The 17,099-nt window shown below is 54.8% G+C and overlaps 1 protein-coding gene across 1 annotated transcript; it reads left to right on the top strand.

Annotated features, from left to right (window-relative positions):
- Positions 1 to 2,841: 2,841 nt before the first annotated feature.
- Positions 2,842 to 15,418, top strand: LOC138813907 (thimet oligopeptidase). The gene is made up of 12 exons (XM_070002494.1): positions 2,842 to 3,011; positions 6,230 to 6,442; positions 8,924 to 9,072; positions 9,846 to 9,953; positions 10,043 to 10,145; positions 11,176 to 11,336; positions 11,872 to 12,007; positions 12,167 to 12,533; positions 12,783 to 12,984; positions 14,077 to 14,392; positions 14,656 to 14,792; positions 15,019 to 15,418. Exons 1-12 carry the CDS (start codon positions 2,996 to 2,998, stop codon positions 15,172 to 15,174), a joined length of 2,064 nt encoding a protein of 687 aa, XP_069858595.1. The 5' UTR covers positions 2,842 to 2,995; the 3' UTR covers positions 15,175 to 15,418.
- The last annotated feature ends 1,681 nt before the right edge of the window (positions 15,419 to 17,099 follow it).

The following is a 17,099-nucleotide window of genomic DNA, read 5'->3' as shown; positions in this document are numbered from 1 at the left end:
TCTAATCAACTACTCAGAAAAAGCTGGAAGTACTGGGTGCTGGTGTCTCACACCTTTAATCCTAGCTATACAGGAGGCTGAGAACTGAGGATGGAGGTTTAAAACCAAGTCAGGCAAGAAACTCCCTGTGAGATTCTAATCTGCAACTAACCACCAGAAAACCCAAGTGGTGCTGTGGCTCTAGTGTTAGAGTACTTGCCTTAAGCTGAAGAGCTCAGTGACAGTGCTGGGTCCAGAGTTTACCACAACCAACCCCCACCCACCAAAAAAAAAAAAAAAAAGCTGGAAGTGGCTCTGATGCTCAAGTAGTAGAGTGCTAGCATTAAACAAAAGAGGTCAAGGGCCAGTCTGGGAAGGTGGCTCAGTGGTAGAGTGCTTGTCTTGCATGCATGAGGCCCTGGGTTTGATTCCTTAGCACCATGTAAACAGAAAAATCCGGAAGTGCCATTGAGGTTCAAGTGGTAGAGTGGTAACCTTGAGCTGAAAAGCTGAGGGACAGTGCCCAGGCCTATAGTTCAAGCCCCATGACTGACAAAAAAAAAAAGTCAAAGGCCAGGCACTGGTGGTTCACACCAGTAATCCTGGCTACACAGGAGGCTGAGATCTGAAAATCTCAGTTCAAAACCAGACCAGGCAGGAAAGTCTCTGAGATTCTTATCTCCAATTAACCACCAGAAAACCTCAAGTGGTGCTGTGGCTCAAGTGGTAGAGCACTCACCTTGAGCTGAAAAGCTGAGGGACAGACAGTGTCCAGGCCCAGAGTTCTAGTCCCATGATGGATAAAGAGAGAGAGAGAGAGAGAGAGAGAGAGAGAGAGAGAGAGAGAGAGAGAGAGAGAGAGAGAGAGAGAGAGAGAGAGAGAAGGGACAGAGCCCAGACTTTGAGTTCAAGACTTAAGACTGACAAAAAAAACCCTGAAAAACCCAGAAGCTCTTGAAGGCTTGTAAAAATTAGCCCAAAGCATATTCATAAGAAAGGAGGAGGGCTGGGAACGTGGCTCAGTGGTAGAGCGCTTGCCTTGCATGCATGAGGCCCTGGGTTTGATTCCTCAGCACCACATAAGCAGAAAAACAAAAAGGCCGGAAGTGGCGCTGTGGCTCAAGTGGTAGAGCACTAGTCTTGAGCTGGAGAGCTGAGGGACAGTGCCCAGGCCCAGAGTTCAGGCCCCACAACCGGACCAAAAGAAAAAGAAAAAAAAGAAAGGAGGAAGGCAAGATATAGAAAGTCAAGTTGCCTTACAATAGATGAGTGGATAAAAAAAATGTGGTAACTATAGATAATGGATTTTTGTTTTGTTTTGTTTTTTGGGTTGGGTTGTGGGGCCTGAACTCTGGGCCTGGACACTGTCCCTCAGGTCTTTAGCTCAAGGCTAGTGCTCTACCACTTGAGCCACAGCACCACTTCTGGATTCTTCTTTTTGCTTATGTGGTGTTGAGGAATCAAATCCAGGGCCTCATGCATGCAAGGCAAGTGCTCTACCAGTGAGCCACCTTCCCAGCCCTACGTAATGGAATTTTACACAGCCATTAGAAAAAAAAAAAAAACAATGTCATTTGCAGGGAAATGAATGGAAGTAAAACAAATCATATTAAGTGAGGTAAGCCAAGCTGAGAGAGATAAATGGCACATTTTTTTTTCTGATTTGCAAAAATTAGACCTAAAATACACTGGGATATGATTTTTTTTTTAAAAAGTCATGAGACCAAAAGAAGATACTCAGGAGAGAAACAGAAAGGCACAAGGCCTAAGTGCCTTATCATGTTTATATAAAATAATGCACATATGTAAATGAACTCCAAGAAATGGAAATAAATCTCTTTTCTTTTAAATTTTTATTTATAATCTTTATTTTTTGATGATTCTGTCTACTTTTCCTCATGTATGGTGTATTCAGAGTATATCTCCAGAAGGGTTGTGGGTACAGAACTGGAGGAAAAAAGGGTGAAACGGTGAAACACTTGGTAGGTGTGACGTACCAACACCTACCTTGATTGCAAAATCTTGTGGGCACTCTCTCATGGATGCTAGAAACTCAGGTTCTCAACTTGGGACTCTATCACTGAGCCACACCTCCACTTCAGCTTTTTGGTGATTAGTTGGAGACAAGAGTCTCACAGACTTTCCTGCCCAGGCTGGTTTTCAACTGTAATCCTCAGATCTCAGCTTCCAAAGTAGCTAGGATTATAGGTGAGAACCACATCCATTCTCTTATTTACACTGCTACCTCTGTGCCTGGTCTTTTGAGCTAAGGATTCATCACTGATGAAAGTGAATTATACAAATCATGGGTGGAGACAGGAGGGAAGGACTGGGAGAGGATGAGGGAACAGAAGACACTGTACGAAAGGAAATGTACGTGTCTCTCTGAACATCACCTCTAAAATAAAAATAAAATAAATAATTAAGAGGAAGGAAGGAAGGTGAAAGGCAGGTTTCAAGCTGTAGAATGCTAGCCTTGAGTGAACAGGCTCAGGGACAGCACCCAGGCCCTGAGTTCAAGCTCCAGGACTGGCAAAAATAAAAAAATAATAAAAATTTAAAAAAAGAAAAGAAAGGGAGGTAAGGAAGCAAGCTACCAATGAATTTCGGGAATCTGAAGCCAGGCCAACATCCTTGCAGATTCAGAGGCTCAGAAGCATCAGGTGTGTGCAGTTTCCATGGAAACTCTCTGGTCTAATCCTCCTGGCAGCAGTGTTGGGCGGGTGGGTGGGACCTGGGGGCTCCGCCCACACTCGTCTCTGAGAGCCAATAATAGGCTGGAGCGACGCCCGTCATCAACGAAAATGGGTGGAGCCTCAGGGCGCAGGCGCCTGGCCGTCGGTGCGCACGCGCCCTCCCAGCATGCCTCGGGCGCGCGGGCGGCGGGCACCTTAGTCTGCGGAGCGCGGTGGTGGCGCCGGGTTCCACGGGGAGCTGAGGCGCCCGCCGCGGCTCGGGCGGCCAGGCGAGGAGGACCAGGTACCGGGAGCAGGCCGCCGTCGCAGACCCAGTCAACATGAAGCCCCCCGCAGGTACTGGCTGCCCCTCGCCGAGGCCCGGCTCGGGGGGACCCGGCTGTCCTTTATCACACGAGCGCCTCCCGGGACCGTGATTTGGGGCCTAAGACCCGGGCCGAGACACCGTGGAGGGACCCTCAAAACCGGGGCTAGGAGGAGGGCGGCGGGCGCCCCCGTCTCCCTCGTCTGGGGGAGGAATTGAACCCACAGCGTCCATCCAGAAACTTCCACCACGGATGGGATGGGTGGGGCTTGGTGGTGGACTGTGGTTAGACCCTTCCTCCCTCTCCTCTTCCTCCCGAAGGGTCATCCCACAAAATGTAAATGGGCCGTGGGGAAGTAAACGTGATGGAGGCTGTCTTAGGGGGAAAGAATTCCTAGAAGAGTTCCCGGAGGGCTTCTCGGAGGTGGTGGCCTTGGGACCGAGACTCTAGGGGAGAAGCATTTATCCCAGAAGTTGTCCAGGGGAAGAGCCAGGGCTAAGCTTGGGAGGCAGGAATATCAGAGCAAACACAAAGCAAGTCACCTGGGCTGGGTTGCCAGTGACTTGCCTACTAGGAGCTACTCGGGAGGCTGAGATCTGAGGATGGCAGTTTGAAGCCAGCCTGGACAGGAAAGTCGGTGAGACCCTCATCTCCAGTGAATCATCCAAAAAAAAAAAAAAAAATCCTGAAGTTCAAGCCCTTGAACACACACACAAATAGAAGTAAGGAGCCTTGAGCTGGGAAGGTGGCTCAGTGGTAGAGTGCTTGCCTTGCATGCCTGAGGCCCTGGGTTCGATTCCTCAGCACCACATAAGCAAAAAAGAAAAAAAGCCGGAAGTGGCACTGTGGCTCAAGTGGTAGGGCACTAGCCTTGAGTTAAAGGGACAGTGCTTAGGCCCAGAGTTCAGGCCTCACAACTGGACCCCCCCCCCAAAAAAAAAAAAAAAAAAAAGTGAGGAGCCTTTTTTCTCCCAAAGGCCATTTGGATGTTAATAACCTTGTCAGGCTATATATGAAATTGTAAAAATGGGAAGCCAATGAGAAGCATATAGTGTTTGTCCTGTTGTGCAACAAATGATTTCTTAGGCTTGATACAACCCACTGGCCCCATGTTCCCCATCACTGGTAAGCTGGGATTTTTTTTTTTTTTAAGATCAGGAGACACTATTGGGTTTCATTGGGGAACACTATGACCTGCATACTACATTTTAGAAAATCATTGAAATTGTGTAATGCCTATTGCTTAGATCCTTGCCTAGCCTCTAAGTTCTTTCCCCTCAGCCTACTTAGTAATGATGATAATTAGTTATTTAGCTTTCTGGAAGGCAGGAATGTCATCTGCCTTGTTTGCTGATGAATCCTTAGCTCAAAAGACCAGGCACAGAGGTAGCAGTGTAAATAAGAGAATGGATGTGGTTCACACCTATAATCCTAGCTACTTTGGAAGCTGAGATCTGAGGATTAGTTGAAAACCAGCCTGGGCAGGAAAGTCTGTGAGACTCTTGTCTCCAATTAATCACCTAAAAGCTGAAGTGGAGGTGTGGCTCAGTGATAGTCCCAAGTTGAGAACCTGAGGTTCTAGCATCCATGAGAGAGTGGATGAATGCCCACAACATTTTGCAATCAAGGTAGGTGTTGGTAGGTCACACCTATAATCCTCACTACTAAGAAGGCCCAGATCTGAGGATTACAGTTCAGAGCCAACCTTGTCAGGAAAGCCTACCAAAAGAAACCAGAAGTGCAGCTATGGCTAAGTAATAGAGCACTAGCCTTGAGCAAAAAAGCTCAGGACTAAGCCTAGGCCTGGAGTTCAAGCTTTAGGACTGGTGCGTATGCACACAAAGATTTTTTAATCCTATATCCTTCCCTGAGTGGGTTCAGATAGTTCTAGCTCCTCTTGTTCCCCACCTTGCCTGACTTCCCCAACCTCTTCCCCCTTCCACTTTTTTTTTTTTTGGTGCTGGTCTTGGGGCTTGAACTCAGGGCCTAGGCTCTGTTCCTGAGCTTTTTTTCTCAAGGCTATATAGGTCTACCACTTGAGCCACAGGTCCACTTCATTTTGGAGAGAGTGGTTAATTGGAGATAGTCTCACAGTCTTTCCTACCTAGGGTGGCTTCCAACCTGGATCCTCAGATTTCAGCCTCCTGAGTAGCTAAGATTATAGGCATGGGCCACCAGCACCCAGCTAGAAACCCTTCTTCGTTGTCGTCATCTTTTTTTTTTCCCCCCAGTCCTGGGGCTTGAACTCAGGGCCTGGGCACTGTCCCTAAACTACTTTTGCTCAAGGTTAGCACTCTACCACTTGAGCCGCATCACCACTTCCAGTTTTCTAGTGGTTTATTGGAGATGAGTCTCTCGGACTTTCCTGCCCAGGCTGGCTTTGAACCCTGATCTTCAGATCTCAGCCTCCTGAGTAGGATTACAGGTGTGAGCCACCAACGCCCGGCTTAGAAATCTTCTTGATCACAAGTTTAATTCAACACACTGTTCTCTTTCTGCCATTCTGAAGTCTCAGAGGCTGTGCAGAAGCTTTGCCCAGTTCTCACCAAAGTTGCTTGGCTAGAAAAACCTTTCTTTGGGGCTGGGAAGCTGGGCACTGGTGGTTCACTCCTGTTACTCTAGCTACTCAAGAAGCTAAGATCTGAGGATCAAGGTTCAAAGCCAACCCAGGCAGGAATGTCCATGAGACTCTTATCTCCAGTTAACCACCAGAAAACCAGAAGTGGTGTTGTGGCTCAAGTGGTAGAGCGCTAGCCTTGAGCTGAAGAGCACAGAGACAGTGCTCAAGTTCAGAGTTCAAGAGCCACGACCAACCAAAAAAAAAAAAAAAAAAAAAGTCTCATGGAGTTTTCTGCCCAGCCTCGCTTCCAACCGTGATCCTCAGATCTCAACCTCCCGAGTAGCTAGGATTACAGGCCTGAGCCACCAGCACCTGGGTAAGGGTGGGGATTTTAACAACATGAGCAACAGTTGAGGCTGACCTGTTCTGTGGTGGCATATCAGGCCCTGTGAGGCACTGAACAGCATAGTTTCCACCTGGTTTCTACCTATGCCGAGCTAGTGGCCCCTTTCCTTCCCCAGGCTGTGACCATCACAGCTGGAGGGGGCTCAGGGATACCTCCCCCTGCTCTAGAGGATCAATCTCTCCTTTCCCACCCCCATAACCTCTGAACCTGGCTTACCCCAGTTACTTTGTTCCCGAATGTGGCAGTCACACAAGATGAACCCTGCTTTGCTTCCTCTGTCCAGCCTGTGCCGGGGATGTCCTGGACTCTACATCGCCATGCTCTGTCACCAACTACCTCAGGTGGGACCTGAGCGCCCAGCAGATTCAGGCGCTCACCAAGGAACTCATCGAGCAGACTAAGCGCGTGTATGACCAAGTTGGTGCCCAGGAGTTTGAGGAGGTGTCCTACGAGAGCACGCTCAAGGCATTGGCTGATGTGGAAGTGTCCTACACAGGTGAGGCTGACTCAGGGCCTGGTGCCCAGGAGGCAGTGTGACAGGTGTCATGTGACAGATCGCTCAGGTGCCCATGCCCTGGCTGCATGGTGGCCCAGCTACTTGCAAGGTGGGTGTGAGCAAGACAACAGAGTCAGGTCTAGCGGGTCGCCGTCATCGGGTGCCCACCCGTGCCCTCCTCCAGTCAACCTGCTTCCTGGTTGTGCCGTCTGAATCCAGCCCAGGTGGCAGCCTGGAAACTCAAGCCCCTGTAGCCACCTCCCCTCCCAGTATTTGTTTTCTGCCTGAATTCTAGAACTGGGTCTTTGTTGCAGTTTCTGTACCCTATTCTTCACTCTGTTGGCTTTTCTTTTCTTTTTTTGTGCTGGACCTGGGGCTTGAACTCTGGGCCTGGGTGCTGTCCCTGAGCTGCTTTTTGCTCAAGGCGAGCACTCTACTACTTGAGCCACGGCATCACTTCTGGCTTTTTTGGGAATAGTTTTATTAGAGATAAGAGTCTCAACGTTTCCTGCTTGGGCTGGCTTCAAACTGCAGTCCTCAGATCTCAGCCTCTTGAGTAGCTAGGATTACAGGTGTGAGCCACTGGTGTCCAGCTCTCTTGGCTTTTCTTTTTTTTTTTTTGGTCCAGTCGTGGGGCCTGAACTCTGGGCCTGGGCGCTGTCCCTCAGCTCTTCAGCTCAAGGCTAGCGCTCTACCACTTGAGCCACAGCGCCACTTCCGGCTTTTTTCTTTTTGCTTATGTGGTGCTGAGGAATCGAACCCAGGGCCTCATGCATGCAAGGCAAGCGCTCTACCACTGAACCACCTTCCCAGCCCCTCTTGGCTTTTCTTTTGAGACACCACTTGCTACATTCATGGGGCCGGTTTCAAACTCCCGGGCATAATCAACCGCCCCACCAGGCCTACTGAGCAGATTGGGTGACAGAGCCACCGCACACTGCTTTTTAGCTGGTGTCCTAACTCATTACCTGAGACCTGGTCAGTTACCCAAAAAAGAGTGGTTTTGGCTCAGGGACGTGGATGCTGGAAATGAAGATGTGGAAGGCATCCGGTAAGGGCTGTGCTACCTGAGTCACAGCAGAGGGGAGACTGGCCTCAGGGAATGAGCCCTGGGCAGGACGGGTACCTAGAGGACTACAGGACATAATGAGATCTCCAGCGATCCCTTAGGAGCAGCCTTTCCCTGATCCTGGTCTCCTTGTTCCCCTAAGGGACCCCATGGGTTTCGTAATCAAACAGAATATACTTGTGCTCTCCCTTCCCACCTCCCACTTCAGCCTGAGGCCTTTGCCTAGTTCTCACCACACAGGTTCTTCTTCAGGCTTCTGCTTAACCTGTGAGGACCTGGGATTGGAAATGATATCCCATGGCCTCTTCATAGTGGTCTGCAGTGTACAAGGGTCAAAGGATTGAGAGACCTTGAAGCAGGGGTCTCTGGACGAGTGGACTTCTGCCCTCATAGGCACAGGTAGCTCATACGTGTAATCCTAGCTATTCAGGAGGCTAAGATCTGAGGATCACAGTTCAAGGCCAGCCTAGGCAGGAAAATCTGATAGACTCATATCTCCAGTTAACCAACAGAAAAGCCAGAAGTGGATCTTTGGCCTTGAGGGAAGAAGCTAAGTGACAGCACCCAGGCCCTGAGTTCAAGCACCAGAGCACACACACAAGAATATTCCCTGAGCAGGCGCCGGTGGCTCACACCTGTAAACCTAGCTACTCAGGAGGCTGAGATCTGAGGATTGCGCTTCAAAGCCAGCCCAGGCAGGAAAGATTGTTAGACTCCTATCTCCAATAAGCCACTAGAAAACCGGAAGTGGCGCTGTGGCTCAAGTGGTAGAGTGCTCACCTTGAACTGATGAGCTGAGAGACAGCTCCCAGGCCCAGAGTTAAAGCCCCGTGACCAACAAAAAAAAAAAAAATTTTTTTTACGTTGGCATTTTTTTTTTGGGGGGGGTGTCCGGTTGTGGGGCCTGAATTCTGGGCCTGGGTGCTGTCCCTCAGCTCTTCAGCTCAAGGCTAGCGATCTACCACTTGAGCCACAGCGCCACTTCCGGCTTTTTTTCTTTTTGCCTATGTGGTGCTGAGGAATGGAACCCAGGGCCTCATGCATGCAAGGCAAGCGCTCTACCACTGAGCCACCTTCCCAGCCCCTACATTGGCATTCTCATGGGTCCCTGATGCACAGATGGGTTAGTGACCCTGCCTTGCACCTCTCAGACTGCAGGTGGTTGGGGCTGCTGCTGGACAGGGACAGCGAGTGGGGTCAGGCTCTGGGTGGAGATCGGCATCACCTGCATGAGTGACTGCTTTGGGTGCTAGGTTACGTTTAACCAGGAGCTGGTTCCCCAACCGCCATCAAGCAGCATCTCCTACCTTCCCTGTCTTTTCTGGGCATCCTTCCTGCTGCCTCTCCCCTCCCACGCCGCAGTCAGCACCCCATGACTCTGATGGTACCGTGTCCACTATCACCCATTGCAGTGCAGAGGAACACCCTGGACTTCCCGCAGCACGTGTCCCCATCCAAGGACATCCGGACGGCCAGCACAGAGGCGGACAAGCAGCTGTCGGAGTTCGACGTGGAGATGAGCATGAGACAGGACGTGTACCAGAGGATCGTCTGGCTGCAGGTGAGGGCCGGTGGGGGCCACGTGGTGCCCAGTGGGGAGCCCCAGCACAACAGCCAGTGTGGGGGCCTGGGGCCCCTCACAGCCACCTCTGCACATCCCTCCTGCTGTGGCTTAGCAACTGCCTTCAGTGCCCATGGGACTCCATTGGCTTCCTGCCTCCCAGCTTGGCAGGGTTCTTGCTGTTGCTGGGCTGTGTTTGGTGATGAGGACCCCAGGGGTCCCCCCTGCTGCCTCTCACTCCGGCTACTGGGGCCCAACATGGGCAGCATGACCAGCCAGGCTGTGGAGGTACGGGTATGTGTGTGTGTGGTGGTGGTGGGGTGATGGCTTACTCCGTGGTGCTGGGGAACCCAGGCCTCACCATGCTTGGCCAGTGCTTGGCCATTTGTCCGTTGAGTTTCTATTGAGAAACTAGTTGGTTCACAGCCAGTAACACGGGGCACTTGGCCTGACTCCCACTGGTGCCACGTTGTATAACATCAGTACAGTCCTTGGCCAGTGCCACCCACGTCATCCCAGCGCAGAGTCTTCCTCCCTCTTCCTCTGCGTCATCTCAGCTAGGCTGCTTCCGGCCACACCTTCGGGGACACAGGCTACAGGCCGCCACCTGTGAGCTCAGCCGTGTGGTAGCCAGGCCTGTGGTGTGGAGTTGGTTTTCAGGAAAGCCGGCTGCCATGGGAGCAGCTACAGTATCTGGTCCCCACTGTGCAGGTAGCCGTGGCACCGCTGCCTGCCCTGCCCCCTGCCCCCCAACATGCTGATCTCCTTCCTAGGAGAAAGTGCAAAAGGATACATTGAGGCCCGAAGCCATGCGGTACCTAGAACGGCTCATCAAGCTGGGCCGGAGGAACGGCCTCCACCTCCCCAAGGAAACGCAGGAGGTGAGTGGGGTCTCCCAGGAGCACCCCAGCAGGGTTCCCACATGCTCTCACCCATGGCCCTCCTCCCACACGGCCTTCTTGCCCTTCAGAAAATCAAGAACATTAAGAAGAAACTGAGCCTCCTGTGCATCGACTTCAACAAGAACCTGAACGAGGACACCACCTTCCTGCCGTTCACGCGCGAGGAGCTGGGTGAGCTGCAACGCACGGGACAGCCGCGAGGAACCGGCGCTGCCGCCTGCCTGGGTGTCCTGGACACAAGCACAAAGCCTTCTGGTGGACTTTAGGGCTTGGTGGACAATGGGCTTCTAAATCCTTCCTTGGAAAGGCCGGTCGCTGACCCAGCTTTTGACTGAGAACAGGAGTCCAGGGCCTTTTTATGTGTGTTTGAGTTTTGAGATTGGGTCTGTGGGAAATCTCCTGGGTTCTCTGTTCACTTCCTAGCAGTCTGCTTTGTCTGGTTTTTTTGTTTCTTTTGGTGTTACTGGTACAGATGCTTCATGCTGAGCCACACCTCAGCCCTTTTTTGTCTAGTTGTCTGGCAGAAAGGAGCCTGCATTTTTGCTTAGGGCCAGCCTTAGATCTTGACCCCATACCTGTGCTTCCTACAAAGCAGGGATTATAGGTGTATGCACCAGTATGCTTTTCTGTACCCATGGTCAGGTGAGGACTAGCTTTTCTGCTGCTGAGTCTTTTTTTTTTTTTTTTTTTTTTTTGTCTGTCATGGGGCTTAAACTCTGGGCCTGAACACTGTCTCTCAGCTCTTCAGCTCAAGGCTAGCGCTCTACCACTTGAGCTACAGCACCACTTCTGGTTTAATGGAGATGTTGTAGGGCCTTTCCTGCCCAGGCTGACTTTGTACCTCGATCCTCAGATCTTAGCCTCCTGAGTAGCTAGGATGCTGGTGAGCCACCAGCGCCCAGCTCCTCGAGTCTTCTTTGAGGCAGTGCCGTCCTCAGCCTGCTCTACCTTGCTGTGTATGGATGCCTGTGGGATTAGCTCCAGGATTTGAAAGTGGCCAGGGACAGTGTTTAGGGTAGGGGAGTGGGGTGCCCGCTGCCTGGGTCAAGACAAGCCTGAGAGGGAAGCTGGCCTGGTCATCTCTCCCTCTCCCCTTCATCCTCTCCCCCTGTAGCTCCCCCCCAGATCTCGGGGGCTGGGCACCCCCACTGTTGGTGCATGCCAGCCCCTCACTGCGCTGCCTCCTGTCCTGCTCCTGCAGGGGGCCTCCCCGACGACTTCCTGAACTCGCTGGAGAAGACGGAGGATGGCAAGCTGAAAGTCACCCTCAAGTACCCGCACTATTTCCCCCTCCTGAAGAAGTGCCACGTGCCTGAGACCCGGAGGAAGATGGAGGCGGCCTTCAACTGCCGCTGCAAGGAGGTGAGGCGCCTGCACCCCCTCTGCCCCTCCTGGGCTCTGCCTCTGGCTCTTCAAGTCAGGCAGACGCCCGCCCGCACGGGACACCGCATCCTGGCTCCAGCTTGTGCCTGTGCAGACTCTGCCCATCTCTCAGTGGGGATGGCTCCTGGCTCCTGGAGGCAGCGTGGGATCCACACTTGAGATCCACACTGTGGCACAGAGGCAGACAGGCACCTTTGGGTGCTGCCAGGGCTGCTTGGTTCTGAGTGGGCCCTGCATCTCCTAAGTGACAGCGCTGCATAGCTTGCTTTTGGCATAGTGGTGACACCCTCGGGGACAGCTTGTCCTGTCAGAGCCCTGTCTGGTTTTGAAGAGGACCCCGGACTCACCCACAGCTCTCCTGACAGGAGAGGCATGGGGGCCACTGGGCAGACGTGCAGGGGCGCTGGGCGAGCGGGTGGAGTGGAGGCATGCAGCCACCCTGGGCCCCGGGCAGGATGCAGGCGTGGCTGGCTGTAGGCGTGCAGCCGCAGCCGACGCTGTGTATGGCCTGCAGGAGAACTGTGCCATCCTGAAGGAGCTGGTGGCCCTGCGTGCCCAGAAGTCCAGCCTGCTGGGGTTCAGCACGCATGCTGACTACGTCCTGGAAATGAACATGGCCAGGAACAGCCAGTCAGTGGCCACCTTCCTAGGTAACCCACAGACCAACAAGGATGGGGTGCAGCTGCCCGCCCCCCAGGCGTGACTCTGGTGGACTGGCGTTGGCCTGACATCTGGTGTGGGGTGTTGGTACCTGCTCTGCGCCCCTTCTGGCAGGAGCCGGATGTCAGAGAACCCCCCCTTCTCCACAGATGAGCTGGCCCGGAAACTGAAGCCCCTTGGGGAACAGGAGCGGGCGGTGATCCTGGAGCTGAAGCAGGCTGAGTGTGAGAAGCGGGACCTGCCCTTCGACGGCTGCATCAACGCGTGGGACATGCGCTACTACATGAACCAGGTGGAGGAGACGCGCTACCGTGTGGACCAGAACCTGCTCAAGGAGTACTTCCCCATGCAGGTGGTCACCCAGGGGCTGCTGGCCATCTACCAGGAGCTCCTGGGGCTCTCCTTCGCCCTGGAGGAGGGTGCCAGCGTGTGGCATGAGGACGTGCGGCTCTACTCCGTGCGGGACACGGCCTCGGGGGCAGTGATCGGCAAGTTCTACCTGGACCTGTACCCCAGGTAGGAACCCCTTCCCCAGCAGCACCACAGGAGGGAGGCACACCTGCCCTGGCCACAGCTGGATGCGGGCAGAGGATCCTGGGACCACAGGACAAGGAGATGTGGGTCAGTTGCAGAAGTAGACGCCCAGGGGCTCTGCCTGAGGGAGCCTAGCCCCCTCTGCCCAATAGCCCGGTGGGATGATGGAACGTGGGGTCGAGCAGAGTGGACACGTGGACAGATTCTGACCCTATCTCCCCGTGCCTCCAGGGAAGGGAAGTACGGCCATGCAGCCTGCTTCGGCCTGCAACCCGGCTGCCTGCGTCAAGATGGCAGCCGCCAGATCGCCATCGCAGCCATGGTGGCTAACTTCACCAAGCCCACGCCAGACGCCCCGTCCCTGCTACAGCACGACGAGGTGGAGACCTACTTTCATGAGTTTGGTCACGTGATGCACCAGCTGTGCTCGCAGGTGTGTGGCGTGGCAGCCCTGCTCTCCGGCTCCCCTTAAAATGCTTCCCCATGGTGATGGGGGTTTCCCTTGTCTCAGACCTGCAGGCAGGAGCTGGGGTGAAAGCATCCGGCTGCTTCCTCCCACAGCCATCTGATCTGGTCTTAGGAGCTGGACAGACTAGATTAGCCACCTGCCCACTCTCTTTAAAGATGCCATAAGCTGTCACCTTGTCCCCTCTCTACCCCCGCTCCTACATGTCCCCTTTCTGTCTCTGGATCCACTTATTCTAGATGCTTCCTAACAATGAAGCCACACACTGGGGGCCTTTTGTGGGTGCTGCTCTTTCCTGAGCACAGCGGCCTCAGGTCCCTCCATGCTGTAGCGCAGCTCACAGTCTTGTCCTGTTCCTGGCTGGGTAACTGTCCTGTAAGGACATGACCATGCTTTGGAAAGGTGTGCGTGTGCATGCGCATGCGAGGGCTGGGCCCTGAACGCTTAAGTTTTTTTGCTGAAGGCTGGCTTTTTTTCACTTGACACGCCTCCACTTTTGGCTTTTTTTTGGTAGCTCATTGGAGATAAGCGTCTCACATTCTTTCCTGTCCAGGCTGGGTTTTTTTTTTGTTTTTTGGTCGGTCGTGGGGCTTGAACTCTGGGCCTGGGCGCTGTCCCTCAGCTCTTCAGCTCAAGGCGAGTGCTCTACCACTTGAGCCACAGCGCCACTTCCGGCTTTCTAGTGGTTTATTGGAGATAAAAGTCACAGACTTTCATGCCCAGGCTAGCTTTGAAGCGCGATCCTCAGATCTCAGCCTCCTGAATAGCTAGGATTACAGGCATGAGCCACCAGCACCTGGCATCCAGGCTGGTTTGGACCCAAGATCTTCAGGTCTCAGCAGCCTGAGTGGCTAGGGTTACAGGTGTGGGCCACTGGCTGCTTCTTGTGTTTAGATGAGCACCCTAAGCACGGCCTGCATGCTCCTTATGCAGTTAAGGGCTCCCCTGGCTCTGTCACCATCTAGTCACGTGTGTGAGCCCCAGCGTATCTCTGGCTGGCCTGCGAGAGGGCTGGCGGTGAGCAGCCAGACCTTCCTAAGGCTGTGCCATCCTTTGCAGGCGGAGTTTGCCATGTTCAGTGGGACCCACGTGGAGCGGGATTTTGTGGAGGCGCCGTCACAGATGCTGGAGAACTGGGTGTGGGAGAAGGAGCCGCTGCTGCGCATGTCCCAGCACTACCGCACGGGCGGCACCATGCCCCAGGAGCTACTGGACAAGCTCATCAAGTCCCGGCAGGCCAACACCGGCCTCTTCAACCTGCGCCAGATCGTCCTGGCCAAGGTGGACCAGGCCCTGCACACGCGGTCCGGAGTGGACCCGGCCGAGGAATATGCCCACCTCTGCCAGGAGATCCTCGGGGTCCCAGCCACTCCAGGTAGCCACTCCCACCTCCCACAGCACAGCCTCGCACACCCAGGCCTGTAGTGCAGCTCTGGCGTGGCTGCCTAGGAGGACACCATGTTGAATGGACACTCGTGTCCTGTCCTCTCTCGGAGGGGATACCAGGCCATGTGGTGTTAGGTCCCGTGGTGGTAGGCTGCTCAGCCCCCTGCAGGGTCCCCCAGAGAACCAGCTGCTGGGGTCCTCTGTCCTGTGAGGATAGACCTGAGTCCTGAGCCTCTCCCTGTGTCTGCCCAGGTACCAACATGCCCGCCACATTCGGCCACCTGGCGGGGGGCTACGACGCACAGTACTACGGCTACCTGTGGAGCGAGGTGTTCTCCATGGACATGTTCCACACGCGCTTCAAGCAGGAAGGCGTGCTCAACCCCAAGGTGAGGCCCTCGGGCGTGGGGGCCTGCTGCTGGCCCTGGGAGTTCACAGCCCATGGCCCTGGGGCCTGAGAGCCCGCTCCAGCTCGTAGTCTTCCCTGGCACCAAGTCCGTGCCCCTCCCTCACTGTGCCCACAGGCCTCTGGAGGCACCCACAGGCCTCTGGAGCCTTGAGTGGGTAGGGGAGCCTCCCACCCCAGTGGCGGGCTCAGCTCCCTGTGTCCCCCAGGTTGGCATGGACTACAGGAACACTGTGCTGAAGCCCGGCGGCTCCGAGGATGCCAGCGCCATGCTGAAGCTCTTCCTGGGCCGAGAACCCAAGCAGGATGCCTTCCTCCTGAGCAAGGGGCTGCAGGTGGAGGGCAGCGCGGAGGCCGCCTGCTGACAGCCCCGCCCCTGCCACACCCGCCGCCCTGTGCCTTAGCCCCAACTGGGACGGGGTCCCAGCTGCGATCCTGGGGCCTGATGGGCGGGGCAAGCCCCCAGGCGGCAGCTCCCCTGTGGGCAGGGGCCAGCCGGGCTGGCTGGGGGAGCCGCCCCATAGGTGGGGTGTGGGCGAGCACCCCTGCCCAGCTGTCAGTTCCTACTGCGTGGTCCTGTGGGTCAGCCATTAAAACACTTGAAGGGCACTCCCTGCCTGGTTCTTGCCCGACCTCTCCATCCCATGGGGAGTCCAGCCAGGTGCCAGGGTCCCACCCCCAGCTTTGGGGTGCTCTGGCCTCTTGTCTGCTCCACTTCTCTGGGTGTGACGCGCCCCCTGGGGTCTGGGGAGGCCATGCTGTTGGCTGGGGGTCTGCCCAGGCTGGGAAGCGAGAAGGGCCACAGGGCTGTCTGCTTCTGGCCCACATCCCCCCTACCAGAGTTCTGAAACATTTCTCCCCATCTGTAGTCAGCTCTGGGTCACTGTGGGACCAGACATGGCGCTCGGGCTGTGGGAGGTTGGCAGCTGTGTGCATATAGGCGTGTGTCCGTGGGGCCGAGGGCACTGGCCTCCTGGGCCAAGGGGAGGTTTGGCGCCTCTGGCTTGTGTTCACTGCAGAGCTGGGGGCATCAGTGCTGGGAACAGGTGGTGTGGGCTGGGCTGCCCTCCGTGTGCTGGGTTCCTGGGGTAGCAGCATGGCCAGTCTCTGGCCAGGCCTGCTCCCCTTCACGTGGCCTGAGAGCCTGGGTGTGGAGCGGGTTCTCAGCGGAGCTGGCAGCAGGCTGCGTGGCCGAGCCCACGCCAGGCCCAGCAGCTGTCACTTAGGCCTGAAATACCCAAAGGGAACTGCAGCAGGGCGGGGCCTTCGCTGCTGCTGCTGCCAAGCCCCCAAGTGGGCCTCCCTCTGGCCTAGCATGAAGCCAGGCAAATGCTGGGGAGTTGGGGTGAGCTGGGCACGGCCGAGGACAGCTGCAGGAAGGATGTGTGTCCACCAGCTTGGACAGCTCTGGGACTTACAATAGTATCCCACCCTCAAACTGCACTAGCTGGGCTATTTTTCTGGATAGGGGCTCTGAGGCCATGGGGCATTGGGGCAACTGGGGAGCAGCTTGCTGGTTTTGCACTACTGTGCACCAACGCTGCCAACACCTTCACCTCTGGTCAGGGAACTGGGTAGGGGCTTGCGTGGCCCTGGGCTTGTTCCCACAGCATGAACCAAAGGGAAGTAGACAAGCTGCGTATCTTGGGTTCTCAGTGATGGGAAGCAGGTTCTCACAAGCCCTTTGTCAAGGTGACCCTAAGGGGCTAGGCTGTGGCCCATGGGTGAAAGCTTGCTTGCCTGGTCTGTGGGAGGCCCTGACTCCAAACCCCAGAGAGCTCGGCATGCTGTCTGCCGGGTAGAATGTGGCTAAAAGGTGCTGGTTGTGAGCCTCAAAGCCGCACTATGCCAGGTGCTGGTGACTCACATCTGAAATCCCAACTGCTCAGGAAACAGACCTGAGGATCACAGTTCAAAGTCGGCATGAACAGAAAAGTCTGTGGGACTCCTCCAGTTAACCACCAAAAAACTAGAAGTGAAGCTGTGGCTCTAATGGTAGAGTGCCGAACGTGAGTGAAAAAGGGAAGGGATAGTACCCAGGCACTGAGTTCAAGCCCCTGGACTGGCACCAAAAAAAAAGCAAAAGCTACCCAAACCAGTCCAGCAGACCCTGAAGCTGTTCACCTCTACCTTTAACTCCCAGCCCCAGATCAGAGCAAACAGATCTCTGTGGTTTGGGAGCTTCTGTGGTTTGGGGTGCTATTTGTTACAGCAGTTCCAGACTTGGATGATTTCAACATCCCCTTTTCCCTCCCAGGGATAAGGTCACATCTTGGCCAAGTCCTGGTGC

Source organism: Dipodomys merriami, unplaced genomic scaffold, assembly GCF_024711535.1.
Source record: "Dipodomys merriami isolate MVZ:Mamm:240054 unplaced genomic scaffold, mDipMer1.0.p SCAF_6, whole genome shotgun sequence".
Taxonomy (NCBI): Eukaryota; Metazoa; Chordata; class Mammalia; order Rodentia; family Heteromyidae; genus Dipodomys; species Dipodomys merriami.
This window is presented reverse-complemented; position numbering and strand designations above follow the sequence as displayed.

What these genes read in the sequence shown, in the direction of transcription:
- LOC138813907 (XM_070002494.1), top strand. An exon ending in AGAGGATCGTCTGGCTGCAG is followed by an intron (nt 9,073 to 9,845) that starts GTGAGGGCCGGT and finishes TCTCCTTCCTAG; the next exon opens with GAGAAAGTGCAAAAGGATAC. An exon ending in CGGGGTCCCAGCCACTCCAG is followed by an intron (nt 14,393 to 14,655) that starts GTAGCCACTCCC and finishes GTGTCTGCCCAG; the next exon opens with GTACCAACATGCCCGCCACA.